General features: G+C 43.2%; 1 protein-coding gene across 1 annotated transcript; it reads left to right on the plus strand.

Moving 5' to 3' along the window:
* The first annotated feature begins 4,277 nt into the window (after positions 1–4,277).
* Positions 4,278–9,388, plus strand: LOC147898639 (ras-related protein RABA1f). The gene is made up of 2 exons (XM_087378996.1): positions 4,278–4,588; positions 8,390–9,388. Exons 1-2 carry the CDS (start codon positions 4,371–4,373, stop codon positions 8,820–8,822), a joined length of 651 nt encoding a protein of 216 aa, XP_087235122.1. The 5' UTR covers positions 4,278–4,370; the 3' UTR covers positions 8,823–9,388.
* The last annotated feature ends 2,613 nt before the right edge of the window (positions 9,389–12,001 follow it).

Below are 12,001 nucleotides of genomic sequence, written 5' to 3' on the forward strand. Positions count from 1 at the left end.
TAGCATTGTCCAGCAACTGATAAAAATGATCAGTAAAAAATATACCCGATTGATCTAGCTCTGTTGCAGATTGACCTTGGTATTGTTGTTCTCCTATCGATCCATGCAGAACCTCTATAAATCCCAGAATACAATTGATGTTTTGCCATGTCTCATACGATGAAGGGTATAAATCTAAAATAAAACAACACAAGAATGTCAATAAGCAAAGAAAGAAAGCTTCATCTTAAAAATCCATACACCTTGTAAAGAAAAAAACCACAATAGAAAAATATACAATTAGGCCTGTGTTGTGGAAGATCATTTGGATAGTCTCGCAAGACAAGTTCTTTATGCATGTACACATGCTGAATCAAAACTTCTTTCACCGATATCTTCCCTCTGGTGATTTTAAAATCTCGTACTCTTCCCTTCCATGATGCCAAGAAAATGTTTTTTGTCTGGGGTCTTTTTCTTTTGCTAGGTTGCATGAGCACCCATGCTCCTTTCGAAACACTAAACCTTTCCCAAGTTGCTTCCGTTTTGAATGTACTTGAATTCTCTACCAAAGAAATAGAAGAAGCAGGTCGACGGGGTAAGGATGTGTGGTATAATTCTACCTTCATAGCATTATCATGCACAGAGCGTCTTCCACAAGAACGGCCATGGTTTTTATTCACCATGGAGACCTTCTAAATCTGTAACAATAGCAAAGTAATGTAAACAAGATAACAAATTGAAGTTTCAAGAAAGAGAAAGTCGGAAGACAGAGAGTTGACAAGAAACATCTTACTCTATGCCAAACAGGATCAAGGGAGCAGTTTTGGAAAAGAAGAGGCTGTTGCACAATGAGGCAGTGGTGTAGAATGGTAGACCTTTCGAAGGAAAGGCAGCACAACATTTCAAAGTTCAAAGGAAGGTGGAAGCGGGAAGGCCCTTGTCAGATAAAATGTCAGACTAGATTCTATCTTCTTGTCCAAAGAGATCGTGAGAATAAAAAACCAATCTCCACATTAATGTAGCACGCTTGTACCTACATAAAGTATTGTTTCTTTTTTCTATTTTCTCTTATTTTCATGAATTTCCAACGTTACGTTGGCCCTCTATTGATTGGTTGAGAGCTTATTTTTCCAAACCGTAAAAGGCCCCAAAATGAGCTCCCTTTTTTCCTAATGATCAAGCTTTTCAAGCTCTTTCTTTCCCCTTCTATTATGGGTTGATTTATTCTACTTCCCATAGAGACAATGCTCACAAAATAGCCAATAAAATCATATGAAGCCATGATGTGGTCTTCAATGAGAAGAAGATGCAAAAGACACCCATGAGGGATGTGAATCCACCTGCATATGTTGATAGACAACAAGCTGTCCATGCACCAAATGTGTAGGAAATGGTGCTACCAAGTAGTTCCACAAGTACACAATCAAGGGTAGATGATGGATCATCTATTGCAAGGGAAGGGTGTGGACTTTAATGAGATCTTCTCTCCAGTTGTGAAGATGACCACACTTAGATGTGTACTTGGACTTGTGGCAACATAGGATAAGGAGCTTATGCAGATGGATGTTAAGACAACTTTCTTGCATGGAAATTTGCATGAGGAAATTTACATGGTACAACCGAAAGGCTTTGAAGAAAAGAGCAAAGAGAATTTGGGTTGCATGATGAAAAAGAGTCTCTATGGCCTTAAGCAAGCGCCTAGAGAATGGTATCAGAAGTTTAATGCTTTCATATGGTCCCTGGGTTTCAGAAGAAGTGAGATTGATCATGCCTCTACACTAAAAGGGCTAAGGATAATAGGCTGATACTCCTGATACTTTATGTGGATGATACGCTATTGGCTGGCAAGAACACTTACGAGCTCAATACATTGAAGGCCAAGTTTTTGACATGAAGGATTTGGGACTTGCAGGTCATATTCTTGGTATGCGCATCACGCGTGACTGGAGTAGGAAACTCCTTTGGCTTTCACAAAAGGAGTATGTTACAAAAGTATTGTAGCGTTTCAATATGGAGGGGGGGAAGGCAGTAAGTACTCCATTGCCTCCATATGTGAAACTTAGTTAGACAAACAGTCCCAAATGAGATGAGGAGAGGGCCATGATGGCCAAGGTTCCTTATGCATCAATGGTTGGGAGTCTTATGTATGCTATGATAGCTACTAGACCGGACATTGCATTTGTAGTGGGAGTTGTTAGCTAGTATATGGCTAATCTAGGAATGAGGCATTTGGAGGGAGTTAAGTGCATCATCAGGTGCATGAAGGGTACTAAGGAGATGTGTATATGCTTTGGCAGAGGAGAGATGCGTGTACTCAGGTACACAGATTCAGACTATGTAGGGCATGTGGATAGCAGGAGATCCACTTATAGTTATGTGTTCACCTTTGCAGGTGGTGCAATGATGTGGATGTCTCGCGCACAGAAGTGCATTGCTTTGTCTACCACAGAGGCCGAGTATGTTGCAGCCATAGAGGGTTGCAAGGAGGCTATATGGCTTGATCCATCGGTCGGCGTCTTAGAAGTCTAGTAATAAATTGTGGGAGTTTTATTTATTTTGGCTTTCACTGTGCAATCAAATAATCGAGTCGTGTAGTATCTTCATTATTTTTATTCAAAATATTATTCAAGCACCGTGCTAAAATTGCAACCAATTTTCAATAGTTTATGTGACGACAGTTATTTGGAAGATCATTGATGCTCACGAGCACTTTTCAACAGACAAATGGGATCCCGCCAGATGAGCGAAACCCCCTTGTTTTCCCAGTGTGAAACCTACCAAGGATGGGTGTGCGTGTGATGCCACTTATTTGGAAGAGTGTAAGACAAGGTCTTTAAAGTTATTTTGCAAGTTTTCTAAAAGCCCCCCCTCAGTTAGTTTGGTGTGTTTTCTTTCTTTCTTTGGCACTCAAGGTCTATTTTTTCCATAGCCACTCTCCGTGTGTAAACAACCTAAGAACAAGGTCTTTGAAGTTATTTAGCAAGTTTTTGAAATCCCTCGTATGGATGAGTATTGGTGGAGAGCTAAATCCACAAATTTTTCCCTTTGGCTACATAGCAGACGGCGCATCGATGCCAACGAGCACTTTTCGATGAACAAACGGGATCCCGCCACCACAACAACAAGACTCCCTTGCAGTGCCCATTGGTGAGTGTGAGTGAGAAACTGTTGTTATATCATGCTTGCAATAGTCGATTGTATGAGCACTCTTAGTTGGATATTTATCATTTCTTTCGTTCCTCCTTGCATCGATTTCTCTAAGATGTGCATTCTCTTAGAGACCTTCCTTTAGCCCAGTGAGAAGTATTTTACTAATGAATTTTGCTTTTACTACACACAAAAAAGAGGAGTGAGTGAGAAAACTGCCTATGAGATGGGAGGTGATGCCACTTGTGCACACTCACAACTTGGAGTGTAGCCTAGAGGCATATCAAAGGGATCTCAAACGAGGTACACTGTACCTCGCTTTGTCTCTCTATCTCCCCTCTGCACCGGTGTGTTGAGAAAAGTCTACAGAAAGTTGCTTGTCAAAAATAGTAGTGCAGGAGTGCTCAAATGAGCAGCATGCAAATTGGAGGTGTCAAACAGAGCACCTGAGGGCGTATCAATGCGCCCTCGCAATGAATTTGCATGAATAGAAACAGAGCGCCTCTAGCTGCGCAACAAAGGCTACGTGTGTTGCATTGGGCCATATTTGGAAGAGTGTGAGAACAAGGCCTTTCAGAGTTATTCTGCAAGTTTTCCTTTTTCTTTCTCACACTCTCGAGATATGTTTTTTGTCAAAGCCACTCGACATTGCCATCGATGCGGGTGAGCATGTTTCGACAGACAAACGAGATCCCGCCACTGCAAGAGCAAGGCTCTTGTGGAGTGGTGCCAGACAGCCCCCCCAAGACCCCCTATGGTGAGTGTGAGTGAGAAGACTGCCTCTGAGATGGGAGGGTGGGCATGTGAGGACACTTTAGTGTAAGAAAAACGAAAGGCCTTTCATAAAAAGTTATTTTGCAAGTTTTCTGTGTTGTTTCTTTCACACTTTGAGGTTTGTGTTCCGCCATCGCCACTCGCCATCGCCATCTCCATCTCCAGGCCTCCCAGATCTGCCCGGTTTTGCTCGCCATGGCCTATCGATCTGACGATGGCAAGGCTCCCGTGGAGTGGTGCTAGACGGCCTGCCCAAGACCCCGGGGGTGAGTGTGAGTGGGAAAACTGCCTCTGAGATGGGAGGGTGGGCATGTGAGGACACTTTAGTGTAAGGAAAAAGAAAGGTCTTTCATAAAAAGTTATTTTGCAAGTTTTGTGTTCTTTGTTTCACACTTTGAGGTCTGTGTTCCGCCCTCGCCACTTGCCATCGCCATCGCCGGGCCTCCCAGATCTGCCTGGTTTTCCTCGCCATGGCCTATCGATCTGACGATGATTACGACTACCTCTTCAAGGTTGTCCTCATCGGTGACTCCGGCGTTGGCAAATCCAACCTCCTCTCTCGATTTACCCGCAACGAGTTCAGCCTCGAGTCCAAGTCCACCATCGGCGTCGAGTTCGCCACCCGTAGCATCAATGTTGACGGCAAGATGATTAAGGCTCAGATATGGGACACCGCCGGCCAAGAAAGGTGTTACAGCAGCTGTTCCTTGTTTTGCATTGTTCCCCATGTTTAGTTCTAGATCGGTACGCTGCTTGAGCTTTTTATGAATGCTTGTTCCGCAATTCATGGAAGTCCCTTTCCCGGTTGAAGAAGACCTCGTGCCTGAGCCTGTTCATCTTTTATACTTCATTTGCAACGTCTTTCACATTAGAGCTCCGCATTGATCCGTTGAATCCAGCCCTTCTCGTTGAAGGGGAGTTGTACGAGGCCATTCCTGTGGATCAACGCCTTTAATGCCAAGATTTGATTGGTGCATAAAAAGAAGAAACTCTTGGACGTTTACTGTTTGTAAGTACGGCTATTAACGGAATCTATTTTAAATCTGAACACCCCGCTGCTGTGTTGTTTGGCTGGCTTGTTTGACGAAGTTGAAGCTTGTGGCCCGGCTAGCAGAACTTTGAATTTTTGCCTCTTAACGGAGCCTTCTCTTAATGGCGTATGCGGTTTGAATGGATCGGCTTTTGAGGTGGCCACCGCAACATGATTTTAAATAAAAATATATAAAGTAGTTGCATCTTGTGTTAAAACATGCCTCGCTCTCGTAAACCGTGTATGGTTGGTTTACCTGAACAGTGGATACACGGGAGTGAGTTGCTTTAATTCCAGCTATGTATGTATATCGTCGAGGAAACCAATCTTCGTGTCGTTGGAAGTGCTTGGTCTACTTAGATGTGTTATGAATCGGACCATGCATATGGGACCAATAGTAGGGAGCGGAAATCAGGGGGATTCCGCCTTAAGCAAGAGGCCGTCGACTAGCAGTTATCAGAACTGACGATTGGCTAGCCTTGTAATGATGAACGGCGATCAAATAGTGATCTTCCAGTTGAGTACCAGGAAGAATATGCTAGGAGTGTTGTAGCACTCAAGGCAGTCCCTCAATCTCTTTGTCTCCTATTCTAAGAGTGTTGTAGCACTCAAGGCAGTCCCTTAATCTCTTTGTCTCCTATTCAGTTGCCAAGTGAGCAGTAATTTGAGCAGACTGCCCAATAGAAGCAGGCCTTACTAGCTAGCAGATAGGTGGGATACTGTGCAGAGTTTTGGTGTTCTTTCTATTTTTTTTTGTTTAATCCTGAAATGCCCTGTTAAGAACTTCACGTTTGTTTGATGATCTGTCCAATATTGCTATGATCAATTGCACATGTTGAATGCTAACTATGTTTGGGTTGAATGCAAACAGCCATTTAGGGGCTAATTTTGTCTCAGCAGTGAAGGCCTTAGCAGGGAGGATTTATGGTACGGGGGACAGATTCTAACTGTCAGGCATACTATTTGCCATGGTGACTGGTCATGGTTTGGACCTGGAGCTTGGGGATGGCTAGCTGCTAATTTCCCTCTCATGGGGCTTGTGTGACGGAGCGTATCTCTGTTTGGAGCTCCCCAGTTTAGGGGTATTTGTCTTCTACACTGTTACAGGTTATGACGTGGAGTGACCAGATTAATTCAGCCTGTAGAGAAATTAATTTTTTGGGTACCTTGCTGCTTGTAAACTTGTGGAAATTGTGATTTCAGGTAATTTAACATTTAACTTTGGAATCACAATCAAAGCAAATTGAATCTTGATTCAATTTTGTATTTTTCAGCGGGATAGTTCTAAAAAGGCAAGATTGGCATCTGTCTTGAGAGCATGGGCAACCTGGATGGTGGTTCTTCACATGGGGTTGTGTGGAGGCAAAGCCAGCCAGAGGATGCAATTGTGTGAGGGATTATGCAGGATGTTGTCAAAGGAGATGACGAAAAATGAAATCCCCTTGTTTGCAATGGTCATTTGTGAACCATGGGTTACTCCAATGACAGGCTGTTGAAGAAGAGGCATCAATTTACTGGTTCGAGCAATGAAGCTGAGTTAACAAGCTTCCGTTTGGGCGGATTCCATTTGGAGCCAAAAGCTTTTGTGTGAACCTTTGACATTTGGAGCCAAATGCTTGCGTGTGAACCTTTGATAGCTTGTTGGGAACAACCCGGAAGCAAATTGCAGCTCTTGGAGCATGTAAAAACTACTATATTGCATTTTGCATTGTTTCACATAGAGCATGAATAAGAGGAAAACACACCTACACTTGACTATTGCGCAGACATGTAAGTAGACCAATGACGTTGCAATCACCTTCTATGAATACTAACTCATCTAATGCGGAAGACTTGTTGGGAAACGCACCTACACTTGACTCTTGCGCAGACATGTCAGTAGACCATTGACCTTGCAATCAGCTTCTATGAATACTAACTCAACTAATGCGCAATATATGCCAAAATACTACCACAAAAATCTTACTTCAGTATGTGCACACAAGTAGATAGAAGCATTCGAGAACTAGGTGAGAGGAAATAGATGTACAGCCAACGAAATATATAATTCGTTGGCTTTACCAACACCTGCAGCGTACACAGGCTGAGGTAGGCACCCAAAATGTCTCTGTATGTTGCTGTACCACCCACTGGTAACTCTTCATGAACCTTAAGTAGCTGCTCATGGGTGAGCCCTTTTGTCTTCTGCTCCCTCCTGTACGCGCACTTGTGCTCTCCTACAGGCTGTAGGTCTGCAGCAAGTAGTTCCCTAGTGGACTGCGGAAGCCTGCAGACTGAATGGCTTGGGGCACCCTAGCTTTGGCCCACCAGATTCTAAGAATGACAGGGTGCATTGGCCCTCCTTTCAGCCCCTCCACAGACTGCTGACTGCAGTCTGTGGGACTGCTGACCAGGGGAGCCTCTGCTGCCTATAACAGGTCCTGCGTACAGGCACCTTGTGCAGCTCTTCTGCCCACTAGATGGGCTTGTGGCTGGGCATCTTTCAGCCCTGCAGGCAGGCCTAAAGATGGGGACCCTATCTGCTGACCAGGGTGCCCTTATTACTGGCTGCCCTATAACAAACATAACAAGGATCTTCAAGTACTGCTGTTGCTACTCATGTGCCAGCGTTTCTGCTGCTCATGCGGCAGCCCTTTGTTCAGGACTACTGGCAACCCTTTCCTCTGCCCGCAGTGTTCCTCTCACAGCTATACTGCTATAGGTGTCAAGCCCCTTTGTCCTCCTTATTTGGTAGCCCACAGGTGGGACATTCCAACAAGGCCCCTATATTACTTTATTTTGGCATTGAATAATTGGAATTGCTGGATTATTGTCTTTGTTTGCGGGAATGTGATGTCGGTTTGGCAAGCCTGCCCCTACCATGGTGTGATTTGCAATGAAGAGTGGTCAATTGTTACTGCTGAATGTCTTCAATGTTACAAGGTCTTATAAAACCTGCAAGCATCCTCAAAGAGCATTAGTTTGGCTGCCATGGTTTGCGTCTCTGTTCCAATCCACTATGCCAGGCCATACACCTTTCTTTGGAAAAATGTGAGTTGTCGGAGGTGTGCATGGTCATGGGCTTTCCTCTACATTGAAAAGGGAAGCTAGGTGTCCCACATACTTTCTACCCTTGGAACCTTGTTGACTCCGGTATCAGAATAAGCTTTGGCATACTGTGAAATTCTGCTGCTAAACAGCTATCAGGTGGAAGCCTCACATGTGGGTGGCAAGGTACTCTTTCGGGTTTATCGCAGTTGTTGTAAAGTAAGTGCTATTCGTAATTGGATTGCAAGTGCTTGCCACAAGGATGAAGATGACAGTTGGCTGGGGATGTTGGAGATGAATTTCAGTGTCCATGTACGAACTCGGTCAGGATGTTTAGTTAGTTTTCTTATCTTCAAGCTTTTGGTTTGGCTTTTTTGTCCAGGGCTACAGGTTGTAGCGCAATTGTAACCTTGTATGTTTGTCAAATCGCAGATATAGAGCCATCACAAGTGCTTATTACCGGGGTGCAGTTGGTGCATTGCTTGTGTACGACATAACAAGACATGTTACTTTTGAAAATGTGGAGAGATGGCTGAAAGAACTCAAGGATCACACAGATACAAACATTGTTGTAATGCTTGTAGGAAACAAATCTGATCTTCGCCATCTAAGAGCTGTCTCGACAGAGGATGGTCAGTCTTTTGCAGAAAGAGAGAGTCTATACTTTATGGAGACATCTGCCTTGGAATCAACAAACGTGGAGAATGCTTTTAAGCAAATTCTAACTCAGATTTACAGGGTAGTTAGCAAAAAGGCTCTTGACATTGGAGAGGACCCTGCAGCTGTTCCTATCCAAGGTCAAACAATAAATGTTGGCAGTAATGATGTAACAGCCACCAAGAAAGTCGGGTGTTGTTCAACTTAGAAAGTGCATGGTTCAGAGGCTCTTGAAGATGCGGCAGAAATAGACTTGGGTGCTGTTCAGCTTAGAAAGCTTGTCGTTCAGGGACTGTTCAGTACTGTGGGTCACTATTTTTTGTTGCTATGTATAATGTATGGGATGTGTAGATTCTTACTCACTTGATCCCATATTGCCTGAGGAAAGGAGGCCTGGGTAATGGTTTGTTTGCATTCTTGGAGGCGGTTGCCATTTCTATGTATGGTTAGATAATTTGGAAAATTGGAAGGGCCAGAATGATGTCAACTGGTATGGTTGCCTTTAAAAGAGTTGTTTTACAACAGGTTCTTCCTCTGCAGCTACCAGCGAGTGAGCATGCAAACAGAGCTTCAAGGAGCTTGAATGTTTCCCAAGTCTGTATACAGCTAATTGCAGTTTTGTAGTAGGGATGTCTGCTCATCTCAAATTTCTGAATCACACATTTGTAGTCTGGATTGATCTTTCTTTACCTTTTTACCCCTTTTCTAAAAAGGTGAAGGGGCCTTGAAGACATTATATTTGAAAATTTTGTGGCTACTGGGCTGGCTCTTTCTTTGCTTTAGTTTTACGAAGTCAAACAATTTCTATGTTTTGTGCCAGATTTATTAATTTCCTGAGCTGTATTTTTACAGACACTTGTCTTTTTGTTGGGTAGCTTATGGAATGGTCTGCTGTGCTCTAAAGAGTAATACTCCGAACTTTTTTAGACATAACCTACTATAATTTTGGAGCATTGCACTTTGAATTATTTTGAATACTTTGTGATCGCCCATCTTACAATCTCTCATGACACTGACAAATTTTCAAGTGCCTGTGAAATTTAACCGGGATCATATTTGCATGACTCAATAATCTAGGTGAATTTCAGAACCATCGTGATATCCGAGATGGCTTAAGAAGACATATAAGTTTCTGACAACGCCTTTGTACAATCAGAGCATATAGTCTGCATGTTCTTGGATTCTATGGCTTGCTATGTGCCAATTATTGAATACAACACTCTGGGCCTTTGAAGAGGCCATAGTTGGTATTGAATTTCAACCTCAACATTGGCAATGTGTTTACTTACCACTTTTGCTCGAATCAGGGAAAGGGTCCTGCAATATCATGGCAATAACGATTATAATGGATAGATGATCAAGTAGACATTATATGTATTACCAAAAGTAGAGAAATGTCAGTTTTTTGTAGTAACCAATCTTCTGGAGAATCTGGAAAAGGAACTCTTGTGAACAAAAGCATAAGATGTGCTCTAACTGAAGAATGATCCCGGCTTAAGTTTTCCAGAAAATCTTGAAGCATATTGGACGCTCGAACATGAAATTGGGGAGAAGCTAGTTATGCTGCTTTGCTTCATGACACGCCACTTAACCTTTCCAATTTCCAGCCTTGTGACTGATATGTAACCTGTTTTTGGTTTTTTATGGCCATACGGAAGCTGCAAAGTTTCTTTGATATTATTTGATAGTGTGTTTCTTTGTTTAAATATGGACAATTCAGTAATGGTCATGTGTTTATGTACATACTCGATAGTGTGAATATTTAGGGTAGGTAGCCCATAGGGAAGTTTTCCATTTCTGAGCCCTCATGAAGCCATGTGTCAGCATCTTAAACATTCATCTTCGCAGATCTAATGGTCTGAATTATGCTTTATTTTTGGGTGTGAATTGCCTTTTAAAAAACTTGATGGTGAGCTCTTTGGAACCTTGACATAGTGGGAGTTGGAACGGGAAAGGAGTTATAGAGTTTACAATTTCTATCCGAGGTTGGTCTCAAGAGCTATGAAAGCATAAGTTGAGGCACTGGGAGCGTAACTGCCAGCTCAAAGCTCGTAAAGGATTGGGCCCCACACAGATTGTCTGTACACAAGAAACCCGGATGCGTCCGATCATCTACGACGGCTAGCAAGGAAGATAATCAATCCAAATCCAAAGGCCGGGACCTGCAAGCTGGAGCGATTGACAGGAGGGCCTAGTGACAGTGAAAAGCCTCGGTATGCTACAGGAAGATCCTGCTGGGCGATATGGAAGCTGCAGCTGATAATGGCCTAGGAGTTTAAAATGGTTTTACGGTGTAAATAAAACCCGCACTGACGGCACGGTGCAACGATGCAACGGAAGTGCATAGTGGTCGGTGAAATGTATCCCTTGAAACGCAGGGTTCACAGCGGCCAGTAGGAAGCCCAGCTATTGGCTCAGTTTTATTCCAATCAAAGCAAAACGAGAGATTGGCAAAGCATTCGACGACTGTAAAGAAAAGAATGGTTTGATGTGGTCTTTCACCTTTAGTGGGCCCCTTCACGGAAAAGGAGAAAGCAGCACGGTTTCAAAGTTTCAATCCTTTTTGAAAATGCAAATCCACAGCTCCATGTTGATTTGTATTGTTTCGGACAAGTAAATGTGATTGATTGTAGTTGATTGGAAAATTTAGGGGCGGGGGGGGGGGGGGGCTAGGCGTGAGGTGATTACTGCGCCTAGCAAAGATGAGCCCATGTTAATGACCGGGGTCGGAGATATCTATCGTGTCGAACGCAAGCGATCGCCGATTAACAGCAGGCCTTTCGACGGCGATCCCCGATTAACAGCAGGCGGAACGTGAGCAAACAGATAGAAATATTTCCATCGTGTTAGAATATGAATTCTTGGTCCCGTTGGGGGATATTGGAAGAGGTTGAGCCATTTTGGGTCAAAGTTGCACAAGTTGTTATTTAAGTGTATGCTAATGGGGTATTTCCATAATGGGCTCTACATCCTATCCATAAATAGTTTGTCCTTCCCCTCAATATTAATTATTCTCTCTCTCCTTATAGCTCATCTTCTCTCTCATATGTATTCGTCTCCTTTTTTTACTAATTTATGAATGGATTTATCATCCTTTTAACTTAAACTACTTAATATCATTGCCATAACAAGACTATAGCGGTTTAGCCACCTTGTTATATTAGGGTTGACCCTCAAAGGCGCCTAAGTGAGTTGGCCTAGGTTGCATGCCAAGTGGCAAGAGCAATGGAAATGAATATTGAAACCTCCAAGCCCCTTAGGGGTTGTAATTATCTCCTACTTGTGACAATGCAAACCCAAAGCAAGTAGTGGCACATGAACATAGACTTCACATTTAAATTCAATATGTGAGTCCTCAAGACGGATGACATGAGATCTCATTTGGTT

This window comes from Dipteris shenzhenensis, chromosome 9, assembly GCF_047967505.1.
Source record: "Dipteris shenzhenensis isolate YYH24624 ecotype China chromosome 9, Dip_SZ_1.0, whole genome shotgun sequence".
NCBI lineage: Eukaryota > Viridiplantae > Streptophyta > Polypodiopsida > Gleicheniales > Dipteridaceae > Dipteris > Dipteris shenzhenensis.

Excerpts from the sequence above, each read along its gene's own strand:
- LOC147898639 (XM_087378996.1), top strand. The coding sequence starts at position 4,371 with ATGGCCTATCGATCTGACGATGATTACGACTACCTCTTCAAGGTTGTC. Across the intron at positions 4,589-8,389 it reads GACACCGCCGGCCAAGAAAG|ATATAGAGCCATCACAAGTG; the intron begins GTGTTACAGCAG and ends GTCAAATCGCAG.